The sequence below is a fragment of the Equus asinus genome, chromosome 20 (assembly GCF_041296235.1).
Source record: "Equus asinus isolate D_3611 breed Donkey chromosome 20, EquAss-T2T_v2, whole genome shotgun sequence".
Lineage (NCBI taxonomy): Eukaryota > Metazoa > Chordata > Mammalia > Perissodactyla > Equidae > Equus > Equus asinus.
This window is the reverse complement of record NC_091809.1, coordinates 71148631-71166723: the sequence shown is the minus strand read 5'-3', so window position 1 is coordinate 71166723 and position 18093 is coordinate 71148631. Positions and strand designations below refer to the sequence as shown.

The window sequence follows — 18093 nt, the reverse complement described above, 5'->3', positions numbered from 1 at the left end:
TCCATTGGCTGGGATGACAGAATATTCTCTGGGTTTTCCTCCTATATCTCTGGCTTTGCCTTCTCCTTATCTCCTTTTCATAGTTCATTTTTTTTTCCAATTATTAATTTTTGGGTTTTTTGGGTGAGGAAGGTTGGCCCTGAGCTAACATCTGTTGCTGTTCTTCCTCTTTTTGCTTGAGGAAGATTGTCCCTGTGCTAACATCTGTGTCAGTCTTCCTCCATTTTGTATATAGGACTCTGCCACAGCATGGCTTGATGAGCAGCGTGTTGGTCTGTGCCCGTGATCCAAACCTGTGAACCCCAGGCCACTGAAGTGGAGCACACAAACTTAGCCACTATGCCGCTGGGCCAGTCCCCCTCAACCAATAAATTTTGAGGTTCCTCAAAGCTAAGTTTTTAGACTTCCTCTCTTTTAATCCTACACACCCATGTCTTCTGTTAATAAATCTAAATTTTTCAGATGATTCACTCATTTTTATTTTGCAGCCCTTTATACCTCTTTTGAGCTCCAGACTCACATATTCTCCAGCTTTATTGGCTATTTTTGTATTTGAAATGCACATTAACTCAACTTATCCAAAACTAAACTCATGACCTGCTCTCTACCTCATAGCTGATTCTTTTCCAATTGTCTTCATCTCAGTAAAGGTACCATTGTTCGTCTTGTTATATAACATAAGAATCTAGGAGTCAACCTTGACATCTTTCCCATACTCCTCCACAATATCCAATACATCAGCAGCACCTACAGACTTTTTTTCAACTTATGGAGTTGTACATAATTTACAAAGGTTGCACATATTTAATGTATACATTTTGATGCATTTGGACATGTGCATATACTTCTGATACCATCACCACAAACAAGGTAATAAGCATATTTTAATTAGCAAGTAGCTCTTGATCTGCCACCTTTTTGTCATTTACACTGCGTTAGTCCATGAAAATAGCATTTTTGTTAGGGATACTGGTTGCCCTGTATCCACCTTACCTCTTCAAATTCATAATCCATACACCAGAGTTATCTTTTGGAAAATCATACATATCATATTTTTACCCCCACAAAAAAAGACCTTCTCCAAAATACTACAAGGCTGAAAATATTGCTTCCTAGGCTCCTTGCCAAACTTCTTCACACATGCTCCCCTTACTTTCTGTGCTCAACCCACATGGTTCAGAGAGTTTTGCATATGGTCTAAGCCAAGTGCATCCAACAAGTGGCTGTTTATAGACTGAACATTATGCAGTTAGTCCTGTCTTCCCAATTCAAATGTAGATAAGCAGTAAAACAACTCCAGGCAAAGTGGGACATAGTTTGACTGGCTTTATTTGCATTATGAATACATAACAAAAATCCCACCAATTTTCAAGGCATTTTACTAAGTTTATTTACTTTTCAAAGAATAACCTAAAAATAACAAAAACAAAAATAAAGCAAAATTAAACTGAGCTTATCAGTTTAAGTGCAGAAAGTGTAAAAACATTCATGTTGCTAAAAGACTTCTTTTTGTGATACTTAAAATGGCCAGCAGGGTAAGAAGCTGGTGTGAGCTTGTCTCATCTTTTAACCTCTTTGAGTCTCAATTTCTCTCCTATAAAATGGGGATATTATTACCAAACTCAAAAGCATCTAAAACTTGACATATCCAATATTGCTTAAGGCATTAAATTTCTCTCTCTCTCTCCTCTTATCTCCTCTCCTCCCTGCTCCCTTCTTCCCCTTCCCACTCTCTTTCCCTCTCTCCTTACCTCCTGGAGCATAACAGGAACTCAGTGAAAATAACTTTCTTTCATATTACAATTAAGTGACACTGCATGGCCCAGTAAAGGACAAGTATACTTGTTTTCAAAAAGATTTAATTTGGAATAAATGCTCTGGTGATATGCAAGGATAAAGACTAATATCAACCTCTGGGTAATAGCTACTGTCGTGGTTTTAGTAGAACAATTGTTTGTAATTTTATTCACAAAGATATTTATTACAGTGAGCTCTTGTCCTTTCTATTTTGAAAAATATTGATGTGGAGTGACCTTCTACTAAGAAAAACTGGCTATAATCCTCAAATCCAGTCATGGACCGCATAACAATTATTCAGTCAAAGACAGACGACATAAACAATGGCGATCCCATAACATTAGTTATGTAGTAGCATTATATAATAACATTAGTTGTGTAGTAGGTTATATCATAGATTTGTGTAAATACTCTAGGGGAGGAAAAGATTTCCCTCTACCCTTCTAGGTTTTCCTGGCTGGTTTAAGAATTAAATTGACCTGAGAGATTAACAGGAGAAAAACAAACAATACGTTTAATAACACAGATACATGGGAGAAACCCAGGAAAACCAAGTAACTTGCAAAAATGGCTTATGCCTTCACCTTAAATATCATCCTCAGCTAAAGAGAAAAGAACATGTTGGGTGTAGGGAGGATCAGAGGCTTCAAAGAGAAGGTAGGCAATTCACAGGACAGTGAAAGGAGTAAACATTTGGAAAATAAATGTTTGGCCACACAGAAACAGAAGAACACAGGGGAGGCCCAACAAACAGACTCTTCTAGGTTCCTCCCTGTCTATCACCTAGTTCATGTTATGCTAAGGTGATAGCTTGCTTCCTGAGACAGGTTTTTTTAATCTGAATTCTATTAGGCAGTTAAGGGGAGGTAACAAGAAAAACTTTTGGAAGCTTTTTGTTTCTTAAAAATAATCAGCCTAAAATAATTGCCATGTTAAAGAGATACATTTTGGGGTGGCAAATTTTGTTCCCCTTCAGTACACTTCTATTATGTTTGCACAATGATGAAATAGTCTAAAGATGCATTTCTCAGAACATATCCCCATCATTAAGTGACGTATGACTGTAGTTTTGAAATTTAAGTACATTTCCTATTGTGGCCTGTAACAGTCATCATATTGAAGGACAGAGATTCTTAATTCAAATAGATAAATAGTTTCGGCTAATCATAGATGAGATAAAACAATCTTTAAATAGTTAATTTGCTAAAAATTGGTCCTTTTTTCCAAGTTCATATTCAGGTTTATAACTCGTAAATAATATACCTCAAGTAATATTTTCCCAGGTTAAGAACTAAAACACTGTATCCATTCTAGAAAAATAAGCCCCTTTAGAAATGTCATTACTGTTCAGATTATTGATTCCATCCTGCTGTCAGGGCCAACGTGTTTAGCAAAATTATTTCAGGGACCTGGACAGTACATTATTATTGGCAATGAGACAGCAGATTGCCCAGAGCTCAAATGAGAAGACCCAGTGGCCAGGTCTATATCACTCTTAACAGGCTACTGATGTGCAGGACAGATGGTGAGACATGTTGACGGATGAGGGTGTCTCAGCAGCAGAGTTATCTTAGTCCTGCCAAACATTTTAGTTGAATGACCTATTAAACAAGGTTGTCCCAAGGCAGCTGCAAAGAATTATAAGTAACTACAGCTGTTAAATGTGGAATCCCCTAGGAAGTTCTGAATATAGATTTTTTTCTCATAACTTTGACTTCTGGTTTCTAAGAACCATCCATCCAAGTGTGAGTTGGGGGTGAAGAGAGGAAGGAGAATATAGAGAGAGCGGGAGAAAATATGCAAACAAAATAGTCTGAAAATACTAAGAGTAGTTATAGGGGTAATTGAATAGGAGCTTTTAGGAGGGGACATTAATAAAAATGCTAACTTAAGTTTGAATTATCTGGGATACTTTCTGTACACACCCAGGATCTATGAAGAACTGGGGTTTGCTATCAGATTATAACTTCTCTCCTGTTTCTATTCTACAAGAGACAGGCTAGTAGAGAAAAGCACTGGATTATGAGTCATGGTCATTGGGCTCTTGTGCGACCTTGACCACGTTCTCCAAACTTTGGGGTCTCAGTTTCCTCACTTGTAAATTGCAAGTGAGTAGACGTTCTAAATTCTCTCTTACAACTATTAAATTTGGCTTTTCTGCTCACATCCCTAGACCTCCACTTTTATGAACAGGATTTCTTCCAGCTTACTGAGAAGCAGTAGAACACAGTCCTAATTTCTCAGTCTCTAGAGTTACACAGACTTATTTTGAATTTTGCCCTCATCACATGCATCCATATAGCCATCTTCATGTCATTGTTACTCAATATTCACTGAATCTTGGAGTCCTTGTCTATAAAATGGAGATGATCATAGTACTCAATATGCAAGTTGTTCTTAGATTTATTTTTTTCATACCTCTTATTACAACTTCTATATAGCTTATCATTTGTGAGGTCCACAAGGTCCATAAGGCTGGTGATTAATGTCTGTTTTATTCACTGATGTATCTCAAGCATCTTAAAATATAGTAGCCACTCAATATTTGACAAATGAATAATTAAATGAAACAATGCATATAAAGTACTTGGTGTAGTAATGGGCACACAGCATTTGATAAATGATCTTATAAATGGTCCTGACAAATGGTTGTATTAATGCCCACAGTGCCATTTCACTATGAAGAAGCAGGAATGGAAAAAGTAGGGATATTTCAAAGAGAAGCTGAGGGGGATTGAGGACCATATTGTCGTTTCCAAATATTTGAAAAGTATCACGTTACTTCCAAAGAAAAGAATATGATCTAAGAGGTGGAAACTATAGGGAGACATTTTGAAAATTCAGAGTCAGGAAAACTTTTCTAACAAAATAGTTCAAAGATGAAATGAACCAGTGCTTATGTGAATGTTGAATTATTATTAACCAATTAACGAAGGGATTCAGAAACCTCACAAACGGTTAAAAATCTATTATTCTATGAATTAAATGATTTGGAGACAACTTAGAAATAGCATATACCAAATAAATCTTAAAATATACAAAATACTGAATTTTGGCCTTGTGGTGCTGCTGGTAATAAAAATACAGATAGAAAATGACAAATATAGTAAACACCAATCTATTTTCCTTGTGTACATATGATCAAAAAACATTTACTTGTTGACAAATCATATGACTGAAAAACAAATGCTGATAATTTGTCTTATAAATGTTGGCAAAGCATCAGATAGGAACTACAGAACCCCTTATCTCCTATCAGAAAAACAGGACTGTTTAAAGCCAGCTTCTTTCTTTCCCATTGTGTTAGCCCAGGTAGTAACACTGAACTTTGCCATTTAAGAATATTGGCAGTGGGAATGTTCCTGGGTTTTATGAAACCAGCCAGTGCATCACTCTCGCCAACTAGGGACGATTTTAGACAAAATGTATGACATCAGTGAAAAAGGAATATCACTCAATATCATTTTTATGAAGGATAGTTGGCCTCATACTAAAATAGTCCCATCAATCTATTGCCATCAGATCAGACAGAAAAGAATTAGGGACATAAAGTGGCTGTCATAAAATGTAGCCAAGCACGAGCTAAGTCTGATCACAGAAGGTCAGTTAAGCATTTGGAAAATAAAGGAAGCGTGTTTTCTTTAATGAGCCATCAAAAGTTAATAACAAGTGAGTTGGCTTTCTATTTTGGACAGTACTATTGAGAAAGATGCAGTGGTTCTAAAAGTTTTCTCTACTCTTTAAAATGGCTGCTTATTGAGACAAGATAGGGGATAACAACTTTTTAAAGGTATGGAATGGTGAACTGCATTCACATGTTCAAACTATGGTGTCACCTTACTGATTGTGATGGTTAATTTTATGTGACAACTTGACTGGGTCATGAGGTACCCAGACATTTGGCCAAAGATTATTCTGGATGTGTCTATGAGGGTGTTTCTGGATGAGATTAACATTTGTATCTATAGACTGAGGAATGCAGATTGCTCTCCCTAATGTGAGTGGTCCTCATGCAATCAGTTGAAGACCTGAATAGAACAAAAAGGCTGAGTGAGAGGGACCTCTTCCTACATGACGGCATGAGTTGGGACATTGGTCTTTTCTGGCCTTCAGACTTGAACTGAAACATCGGCTCTTCTTGGGTCCCAGGCCTGCCAGCTTTCAGACCAGAATTATACCATTGCTTCTCCTGGGTCTCTCTCTCTATATATATTTATATATACCCACACACTCCTGTTTCTATTTCTCTGGAGAACCCCGACTAATACACTGATTCAACAGCATCAGCAAGGAATGAGCTGAGTTGTGCCAATCAAATGGATTATCCATATAATTAAAGTCAATCCTTGTAGAAGTCAATCTTTTAGAAACTTGTCAGGTAACAATGTGGGTGATCAGGTAATGTAATATCACTTTTGCAATATAAAATAATAAGGCAATTTTCCAAGGCTTTAAAAAATTAGTTCTAAAAGCAATTCCTCACTTTCAAACTCCAAATCCTATGATTCTATACTATAAAGCAAACTTCTGTAGCCATTCTCAAAATCAATTTCAAAAGCAAGAGCAAAAAGTTTAAAATGTTTTTATTTCCCAAGGGAATTAAGCAAGTATTTAAGAACCCATCCCATTTCCTTACAGTCACTTTTTTGTCTGAGGACTTAATGACTCATCATTTTCATGTGTTGATTCCTGTTATCGTCATTAATCAGCACGTGGCCGTATCTACTTATTTTCCATGATTATCTCTGGGCTCTGGTGTTTTATGATATCTAAGCTCTACCTCCACTACACAGATTAAGATTCCAAAGCATCTGTCCTTCTGTGCCAAAAGATGCCCTTGGATGCTGCCAAATTCCCGGCATGACCTCCGTGTGAATTTTCTCATTGTCACTCACCTGCCCAGAAGCAGAAATTCTCCTGCCAGACCCAGGCGCCTCATGGCCATCAGCAGACCTCTCACCGTCATGCCCTCACAGAAGCAAGCCACCACCCTGGCCTTGGGCAAGTGACTCCTGAGCTTCTTCAGCAGCTTATCGAAGCTCTGCTCCCCCGCATTGCTGTAGATTTTATAAGAGTGAGCGATGCAAATCCCTTCCTTGGCTGACATATCTTTGAAAGCTTCCATCCCACTTTCGCCATAGTTGCCTGTGTAAAAACATAGATAAGCAGAGAGGTAGTGAAATGAGAGTGGTGGATTCACTGGGAGCAATTAGAATGCAGAAGTGCTGGCAGCATGAAGGTCACTTGATAGTGTTGGACTCGGAACCAAATACCTGAATGAGTTTTTGCTCTTTCACTGACTTGCTCATTTTGGGCAATTTACAACGGAGCTATATTATACACATATGCATTGAACTTGTAAAGAATTCCACAGAGAGAGAGAGAATTACATAAAAAGTACAAGTAATTCAGCTCCCTCCTTGGCTCAAAAAAGCTCATATTCTAGTGTAAGATGATAGAAGACATTTATCTGCTGTTTTTTCATTCTATCTCACTTGCCTTTGTTTCTCATTATAGGATCATCTCACTCTGATTCAGGTTTTTCTGTTTGAAGACACAGAACATATGTATAACTCATATACCTTACACAGTATAGATGTCATATAAATATCTTATAGCGTATTATATCTTATATAGAATATTATGTATATTATATTTCATCAGTAATCATGAGAATTTATGGTTTCATCCCAACTGAAAAATCCAAATCCTTGACTGAGATTTTAGTCTTGTAACAGATAAATGTATAAACTTAGATAAATACTTAAATTTCATTCTTTACAACCATTAGGAAGTCAGTGATATGGAGGAATAATTCCAAAGTCCTTTGCAAAATCTGGGGGTAGGGACTGATGCTGGTCTTTTTAAAATTAACGAGGATCAATGTTGACAATCAACTATATGCTGGGAAGTGTACCAAGATCTTTATACACAATCTCATTTAACTCTCACAGTAATAGACTGAGGTATGCATTATGGCCTCTAGTCTACAGATAAGAAAACAGATGAGGCAGTCAGTTTACACTTGCCCAGAGTGACATACCCAGTCAGCCGAAGACTGCACTCCATTTACAGATCTAAGAGTGCAGATTCCACTCCCTCTACATTTCTTTGGCTGACTTTTAGAATACTCAGGGGCCCAAATATGTCTGCATTTCTCTTTCCCATTTAAAGGTCATGATGCTTCAATTTTAGATATTTTTGGAGCCTTTTAAGGCTCTGTAAATCATCCAATGCTCATTTTCTGAGTTTTCAAAAGATTAGGTAGGTGAAGGGGATTGATTTGAAGAACACAGGAGACTAGTACAAGACAAGCAAGCTGCAGGACATACAAGGAGGTAACTGGCCTAACAGTCAACTAGACCTGGGAATTGGAATAGTATCAGGAGGAGTAGATCTCCAATGAATAAGTGGATACAAGACATTCAATTGCATAGGTTTCATTATATGAATATAATAGAGATAACACAAATAACTATATCTGTATAACATTTTGAATTTTGGAAAGTCACTTCATATATATTCGCTGACTGCTCCTTACACCAACTCTGTGATAAAGGTATATTACCTTCTCACAGCTGATAAAACTGAAGTTCACATTTAGCAAGGAGGTGGCGGAGTCTCGGTTTGAACACCCATCTGCTCACTCCTGGCCCTGCCTGTGCTCTGCTATAGCACGGAGGCTTTGCTGCAATTGAGATCCTCAGACTTGGAGGGTGGAGATTTGTCTAGTTTTCTCTTCGTGAACAAACTGTAAAGGGCAAAGCAGAGCAGGCCAGCTTGAGTCCCAGCCAAAAACACCGTGGGCCAGCTGCATCTTTCCTTCTTCTCCAGAATTAAAACAACAAGAAGCCTCTACCATGATGGCAGGTGGGCAATGCAGTTATTTTGCAATTAACAAGGTTTAAAGGGCTCTCTCTGAATTAAAAAGTGTGCCAAGGGGCCTAAATTACTAGTTTTATACTAATCTGAGTAATCTGATTTATTTTTAGCCAACTCTATTTTTCAACCTACTCTCTTGCACTTAATACTTTGATTAATGCTGATACATTTGCATAAATAATTTGAAATTAGGTACACAGTGATTGTGATGGCAATAATGGAAATTCTCGATACATTCACAGTTAAAGAAACAAACAAAAATCTGACAAATTCATCATCTTTAGCGCCTCTCCTAACAACTTTGTTTTAACATTGCTTTTGTTTACACAATAAGTTACACAGAAGCAGCTTTTAATATGGGGAGAACTTCCTTATTAGAGATCTGGGTTCAAATTTAGTTTGGATACTCTCTCTAAATCTCAGCTTTCTCACCTAAGAATCAGAGGTAACACTGCTTAATATATGGGTATTTTGTATATTATATTTAACATATGCAAAATATCTGATAGGTACCCTGAACCCAATTAATTGCACCTATTGGGATTATCAAGAATGTTCTAGGCATACTTAAGCTGCTATCTACTGGAACATCTAAAACAAATAATGAAGCAAATGGCATTGAAAATAAACATCAGACAAAAGAATAAGCCTAAACTAGCAGCAGCAAATACAATTTTCTCAGAGCAAAGTCCAAACAGTACTCTTTAAAATTAAAATAGGAAACAGTTTTAATATATGTGTGACATAAAAATTCTGCAGAATAATAATTTTGACTTAATAAAAGAAACACATTGTAAACAGGGAATTAAAAATGGCAATGTGTATTCCAAATATCCCCCCAAAATTGGGAAGCCTGAAGTGTTGAGATTTTCAGTAGCTGACATAAAAACTGTATTCTGGAATTATACATTTAAAAATAAAGGAGAAACTACAAAAAAAGTTCATAGGCTTCTCAAAGACAATGAAATAGATTTCAAGCAATGTATAGAAAGAGGTAAAAGCTGAGGAAGCAAAGATTTATTTTTTCAACAGAGAAACAAAAGTGCTCGAGAAAGGAAGATAGGGTGTCAAATATGAAACTAACATGTGACTTCATTTTAATTGACTGGTGGAAGTAAGAAGGAATCCATCAGATAGTCTTCTTCAAGCAGCAGAGGGTTTGTGATTTGAAATTACAAGAAAGTGTAATTATAGCCCAACTTGACTCTTACTCTTAGCTCACACTATTTTTAGTTATAATGATGTAAATGTTAATTATTGATTGTCAACTTTAAGAATCCATATATATACAGAGTGGAAAACATTACACAATACAATATATCTTTATGAACCTTTACAATGAAAGTTAAAGAGAAAGACTGTAGGTTGAGAGGTGGAAGCAGGGAGAGCTAATGGGAAGGGAAAGAGAATTAAAATCCCTCGCTCACCGTTTGGTAGTCAAGATGTACAGAAAACAAAAGAGAGATGATCAAGGGAATCATTTCAAGCTACAAAAAGTAAATGAGGACTAATCTAATAATATAACTATATTAAGAAGAAATGAGAAGATACATGAGTTAAGAGATAATGTCTACTGTCCATAAATTAAAAAGTAGACATTTAAAAAAAAGAAAATATGTAGTCATGCTAGTTAGAGATGTGGAGGTGAAAACCAGGAAAAATCCAAAAAGCCTAAAATGCTCTTTTTACTTTAAGCCCTTCTACATTATTTAATTTTAAAAAACATGAAAAAACAAGTTTGATGAAAAAAATTTAAATAATATTCTTAAAAGTTATTGAAATTGGAGAGCAGATGCATAAAATTTTAAATAAAATGCCAAGAGAACATCACTGAATAAAGAAATTCAGCATGCTGATACTGAGGATAAAATTTTTCTAAAATTTCCTTGAAACAAATCTAAAAAAAGTAAATATTAACTTATAACTTTTAGATTACTTCCTATGTTTCCAGTGAGATATACCCACATGCAATTATTGTTATACTCTTACTATTATGAAAATAACTTAGGAATTTGTAGGTAGCTAATTTTGTAAATAGCATAGGGAAAAACTAATTAGAATCAAATTTTATTTCAAATGATTACTTAGCATTTTGTTTTGGTTCCAGGTTTCTATCACATCAGTTGGATTTGGCCACATTATTTTCCAAAGCTGTTTAATTTGTACATGTTCTTTTTTCCATTTCAACCACAGAATGGGGGCCTACTGCATGCAAATGTAAAATAGGACCAGGGTTATTCTTTTTCTTATAACTTGAAAAAGCAATTCTGAAGCCCATGGTAGAATGCTTAATTCACATTTATTCTAAGAATAGGTGCTTTTAAGATCATGTGAGTCATCTTTAGTATACCAGAAGACTTTAGAACAGAAGTGGTTTCCACAAGATGTCACATATCAAAACAAAAACAGAAAAGTCCAGTTAATGCTCCTTCCTCTCGTCGAATGACCTCCTACTTAGTGATCCTTCAATATCAAGTTCAAGAAATTCCTCTGCAAAGTCTTGCCTAACCTTCCTATGTACCCCTTCCTTTGTGCCTCATTACAATAGAAAATTGTCTTCACTTGTCTCTGCTCCTACAAGACTGTATATTGCTTCAGGATACGTTATTCACTTTTGTATTCTTAATTCCTCACAGGGGCCTGGAAGATAACTAGCACAAGTTGAATAAAACAATAAATGAATGAATGAGCAGTACAAAGTAATCAATACCTATGAGGAATTTGCCAGATGAAAATAATTATCCAATTGATTATAGATCTAAAATCAGAATTGCAACATTTTTGTCTAGAATGTATTGCTTTAATGAACGATTACATAATATTCCACTTACAACTTGAAGAACAGAGTTGTGTAATGGTCAAAACATCTGGATTTTTTCCTAAGGACTTCAGTATTCTCCTGGATAATAACAGATTCCAATATTTCAGCCTCAATTACTTTTTAAAGCTGGTTGCCTTCATTAGTACTGTTTGACCTGGATTGTGTCAGCCGGAACCTGGAAGTATCTGCCTCCATTTGGGCCTACAAAGTACACATTGAAAACAAGACTTCTAAAGAATAACTTTAAATCTTTCTTCCAACCTGAGAAACATAATTCATTTTAACTTTATATTTAAAGGCACTGAACAATCCTTTAGTATGTAATGTGTAACCATAGATAACTGCTATTTTCAGGTCGTGCAAATTCACTGTTAGTAACTACTGTGCCAGTGTGGCTTAAACCCACGTTTGGATAAACATAGTAAAGTATGGAAACATAGAGAGGATATATCTAGTAAGTGAGATATTTTTCTAGCAAAATATCCATTGGAGATACGGTGCAAATTTGTAAACCTTACATTTGTCTGGGAAAATGATGATGAGAATAAAAATAAAATTAATAGAGTCATACAAAAAAAGGTACAAATTTTCTTTCTTCTGACATTCTTTTCCTTTTTTCTATTGTACTCCTACTTCTTACCCCACAATCAGACCTACATTATTCCTTGCACAGAAGCTTATGTGGTAACATAAACTTTTATCATTTCTTATGTTTCTTTTTTTCAAACCATACTAACCATTATTTTTTGGGTCTTATCTCTTAGTATGCCCTTCCATCCATACCTTAGGTACCCCACATGCTCCCAACTTATCTACTTTTATTCATGTTATTCTTTCTACCTGGAATACTCTTCCCCCATTTCTCCCTGTTGAATTCTTACCCATTCTTTCTGGTCCAATTCCATTGCTCAGACTGTAAACTTATTTAGGATGTAGACCACGTCTTCTCCATAATGCCACCCAGCGAATGACAGAACTGACCTACTCCACCATGCTTTCCAAGGATCTCCTTTCAGGGATAGTGTAACCTAGATATTCCTTCAATGGATATCAATTACTTAATTAATTATGTTCAAGTGTAATACTGGGCACAGGGTAGAATCTAGATATTTACACATTTTAGCCTATTGATTTATTTTATAATCATGAAAAGTATAATTTTTGTTATTTATAATTGCTAGAAAAGTTTATCATTATGGTTCCTTCACCTTTATGACAAGGCTGATCATACTAATGATTCATTTGATGTTGAGAACTTCATTAAAAATGCAATCCAGGATATTAACATCTTCCTATAATGTGTTTCATCATGGAATTAGACTCACTTTAACATGGATATTGTGTATTCTATATTATGTTCACATATTTATATGTTACATGTTATATATATTTATTTATTATATTTTGGATATATTTCTACATCCTACTTTCCAAAACTGTAAGCCTTTAAAGGGTAGTAAATGCACTTATTTAACTACATAGCATCACATAATAGGCACTCAGGGATTTCTCGAACAGAAAATGTGGTACAGAAATATAGGTAAAGAGTAAAATTTGGGAAGAGTAAATTTATTTGTTCAAATACAATCATCAAGTGGATGCTAAAAAAATGTAAGAACTACTCTTTCAAAAAGTATTCACTTTAGGAAATATCAATGCACTTTAAAGAAAAGTACTGAACTTGGCCTTCCACACTGGAATGTTTTTTTCCTTTTAGTTGGCTCAAATTATCTCTTGCCAAAAAGGAAATGAAGATTCTCAATATAAACAGTAATTTAAAAACACCTTCCAAATGGCGTTTACTACTAATATCCTGTTGTTATTATAAACAAGGCATTATATTGACAACTTTTAGTGAAGGAAAATGCTGCCATTTTTCATAGAAGTTACTGCCTGGCATGATACCATCCCCCCAAAATATGCCTGGGCAGGATAAATCAATCAGTATCTAATTACCACTTCCCGTCCTTTCGTGGGGTCATAAATATTCATCAATGGATCTCAACCAAAACTGCCCATATTGAGTGGGCTGTGTCTTAGTTAAGCTGGTGGTTAGCTAAAACAGGCAGGAGGGGCAAAGCCAGAGAGAGAAATTTTATTACTATCTCTTTTATAAATACGTTTCTCTCTTTTTAAATGTCTTTTTCCCATTACAGTCATACGTGCCAGTATAGCTATTTCAAACTCTACATTGCACGCACTTGTTTATATTTGCCTCCTGCTACTAGACATAAAGTTCTTCAAGGTAGATATTTCTATACTCAAAACACAAAGAACACATATACATATTTTTGTTGAATGGAGAGAAAGAAGGAAGTTAAGTGGCCCAAGGAATATTCCTAAACACAGTCATAGAAGTCAGATCTAGGTGTTTGAGATGCTAGACATATGATTAATGGAAAAATTTTAGAACTAAAGGACTGGAGCAAAAACTTATCATCATCTATCATGTACTCTCATCAAGATTCCATGAATTATTATGAATGCTTTTGCTGTGAAAACCTTGGCTAAGAAACAGCTTTCCAAGTTTTGGTGAATTATTTCAAATCTTACCCTGGAGTCTTTCCATGACATGACCCATGCAGCACAACATTCAGTGTAAGGTAGGACATTATTGGATCTCATCCAGAGTGTTTTATTACTGGAGGTACTAGAAGGATCTCATTTAGCAAATTCACTTTAGGCATTACTCTAGTCATGGATTATGTAAGCATCATTTGAGCAATACACTAATAATGAATTCAGCAGGAAAAAAATAGCTAGTATACCAAAATTTAGTAACTTGGAATTTGAACTATATGTATAAAATATTAGTTATGGAGATACTAAACAGGGCTATTGGATGGTGTTAGAAAAGTATGTGCCAAGTTTGCTGAGTGGTATACTATGTTGGTGAATTTCTTTTCTGGCTGCCAGGAATGGGGCTAGAAAAGGAAGTTTCATCTCAAAATTAAAGGTACAACTTGACTATAAAAATTCCTCCATGGTAGAGGAAATGAAAAAAATCAATGAAATAAGAATATATGAGAGTTATAATATTACTGTCATACCTGTCAAGTACAACAAATCTGAGTGCCATCTTTGGTTCCATACCATAGGTAACCGAGCCTTGGAAACAAAAGTTGTGGCTACTCCCTCCAGGAAATCTAGTTCATACAGTTGAGTGTAACTAACTGAGTTAGACAAAAACTGAAAGCGAACCAAATTTAGAGAAAAAAGATCAACTTTTAGAATTTATTTTCAAATTTCTGTGAAATATCTAAGTAGAAATGCCAAATATAAAGTTGAATAAAGACATTCTGGCTCAGAGAAGTCTAAATTGGAACTATTTGGGATCATCATCAACAGTAATGGATGAAAGTGTAGGCTGTAAAGAGAACAGAGCTATTATACCCTAAAGAATTCAAATATTTATATATTAATTGAGAAGGAAAAGCTGACAAAGACAATGGAGAAGAAGAAACCAAGAAAATGTATCATTATGGAAACCAAGATAACAAAGTGCTTTCATTTTTCTTTTATACAATAACTGTGTGAATATTAAAGTAAGATGCATAGTGAAAAAAATCCATTGATCTTGGCAACATAGCAGAAGCCATACAGGAGCAGGCTGTGTGTGAAAGGGAATAACACAGTGAAGACAATATACCTACACAACTTTTTTGAGACACTTGGCAGTGAAGAAGAGCAAAGAGGGATAGTGATAATTGGAAGAAAATGTAGAAATCAAAGGAGAGGTTTTGTCCGCTTATTTTTAGGTAGGACTACCTTAGGGAAGGTGCTTAGCCCAGAACATGGGGCACAGTAAGCACTCAATACATGAGAGTTTTTATCACCATCATCATCACCACCACCTACCTTTATCTAGATCCTGTGGAATTAACTGGCAAAAGATTAATAACAATATCTACCAAGAACTGCACTAGTCACTTCAAATAATAATAATAATAATGTTATTATTAATTTAAACCAGTCAATCTTGAGGAAGTGATTATTTCCCACATTTATAAATAAAGTGTTTATCCCAAGTCAATTTCCCAAATAATTGACAGCAAGTGAGCAGAAGAGCTGGAATTGCAATCTTCATCTGTCAAATTTCAAAGCCCATGTTCTTTTCCTCCAGTAGATTATTACCCTTAGAGCACTAAGTGAGAATTGTTCAATTTAGTTGTGTGGTTCTTCCAAAGGCACTTACCCACCATTAAATGTTTCATTTGGAGCCAATTCCAGATACTACTGAATTGAATTCATCTCAGCAAATATATTATTTAACAAATAAGTTTTTCACTTAATTACCAGAAATATTATAGACGTACATGATTCAGCATTAATTGATCCAATCCACATCATTGCTGAGAATTGGTGTTCAAATCTCAAAGACTTCCTGCAAAATACGCAATGCTCACTTTCAGTTTTTCTATGGACAAAGGCTTGTAAAATAACAGGGACCTTTTGGAAACAGACACATTGTATCATCTATTATTAGTTACTTAATTAAATCTTTGCTGGAGAGGAAGGAAGGACTTCAGAGGGACAGAGGAAAGAGAAAAATTGATTTTGATATTACAAATTCTGTAGTATTTTAGTTATTACCTTGTTAAAATATCTTAAATTGAGATTTGCACAATGAAAAAAATCATTTTATTCATCGTCTCAAAAATAACGGAGTTTTTGATTTGTTTATTTTTCTGGCTATTCTTCCCAGAGGACAATAAAAAGTTGAGACAAAAGCTTGACCCAGATTCCCATTCTAACCCTCCAGAATTCAGCTTCCTTCTGCTTTCTTTGTAAGCTGTCAACTTCACAGCTGAAGCTGGCAGTGCAAGTCTCATTAAGAGTGATTCCATTTCCACAGAAAGGACAAAAGTCTATATGGAACTGTATGTCAATAGGTTGGATGGGATGGTGAGTTATTCACTGTGCCTGTTTTAGCTCTCTAGTCACCTCTGATCCTTGATTCTAACTGGATCTAATGACAACCCCAGAAATTCTCCCATCACCAGCTGAAGGCAGAAAACCCTCTGTAGCACAGCCAAAGCTGTTCAAACTTGACAGCTTTTGCTGAAAGGAAGTAACTTCTTTGACAGCAACTCCTTGGCCTGCCACCACCTTCTCTGGTTTAGATCTGCACTGTCTGGGTTCTGTGGCTGCTAGATTCCCTCCAGAAGGACTCAGTAACTCCCACAGTACTGAAATGAGGGACTCAGTTTGGAACTATCTATCTGGACCATCATTTACTGCAGGATTCAGAAATGAGCAGAAAGAACTGAAATGTAGTGCAATGGTTGTGCTGTTGTCAAATTTTGAGGTTCATTCAGGAGTGGGTCAGCTGTGCTATGTTCCAGGATTATGACCTTCATGACCATCATCTGTAGTTTAGACTGGTGCTGTGCAATATGGTAGCCATTGGCCACATGTGGCTTTGAGCATTTGACATGTGGCTAATTCAAATTGAGATATTATGTCAGCGTAAAACAAAAATCAGTTTCAAAGACTGAGTATGAAAAAAAGAAGGTAAAATATCCCATTAATATTTTATAATATTGCTTACATGTTGAAATGATAAAATTTCAGATGTATTGGGTTAAATAAAATGTAATGTATTCTTAAAATTAATTTCACTGTTTCTTTTTACCCGTTCTTAAAATTACACACATGGCTAGTATTTTGTCTTTGTGAGACAGTACTGAATTATACATACAAAAAGATTTATATTCTATACATCTCAGGGTAGAAGCTAAACTTCTTAGGACACGTTATGACATCTAACATCCTTCTCCAGCCTCACTACTTGCCTTTTCTTTAGTTATATAGCACATGCTTCAGCCATACCAAAGAATATATAGATCACCAAATACACCATGCTTTTCCACTTCTCTAAATTTCACATAAACACCCTTTTCCTGAGATATTCTTCTGTTTAGCTAATTCCTACTCTTACTTCAAGATTCAGCAGAAAGTGACAGAATTTTCTAACTTTCCAGTTCTAAATAGATATCTCCTACTGTGTTCTCATCATCCACCCCCACTCCAATGTCACAGGATTTGTCATGTTTTATTGTAATTATTTGTTTGACTTCCTAAGAGACTGTGAACTAATCAGCAAAAGGGGTTACATCCTAATTACTCTTTTTTCTTCAGAGCCTCAGTGGCCTAAGTAGTTGTTGAATAAATGCATTTTAGAAAATGAGTGTTGACTTTCTTCCCTAGTTTTATTGAGACATAATTGACATATAACACTTGTGTAAATTTGAGATATAAATGTGATGATTTGATATACATATATATTGTGAAGTGAATACCACCATAAGGTTAGTTAACACATCCATCACCTCACAGTTACCTTTTTGGGTTTTTTTGGTGAGAATGTTTAAGATCTACTCTGTTAGCAACTTTCAAGTATACAATACACACTTTCAAATATTGTTAACTATAGTCACTGTGCTGTATATTAGATCCTCAGAACTTATTCATCTTATAATAGGAAGTTTGTACTCTTTGACCAACATCTCCCCATTTCCTCCCCACTCCAGGTCCTGGCCACCACCATTTTTACTCCCTGTTTCTATGAGTTTGGCTTTTTCAGATTCCAT

General features: G+C 35.5%; 1 protein-coding gene across 4 annotated transcripts in view; it reads right to left on the bottom strand.

Moving 5' to 3' along the window:
* Window positions 1–18093, bottom strand: part of GRM5 (glutamate metabotropic receptor 5) — a 468644-nt gene that overhangs the window by 282673 nt on the left and 167878 nt on the right. For all 4 annotated transcript variants that reach the window (XM_044752744.2, XM_070490466.1, XM_044752743.2 and 1 more), the window contains exon 3: window positions 6693–6942. In XM_044752744.2, the coding sequence (XP_044608679.1) occupies window positions 6693–6942 (250 nt within the window). The remainder of the gene's footprint in view (window positions 1–6692; window positions 6943–18093) is intronic.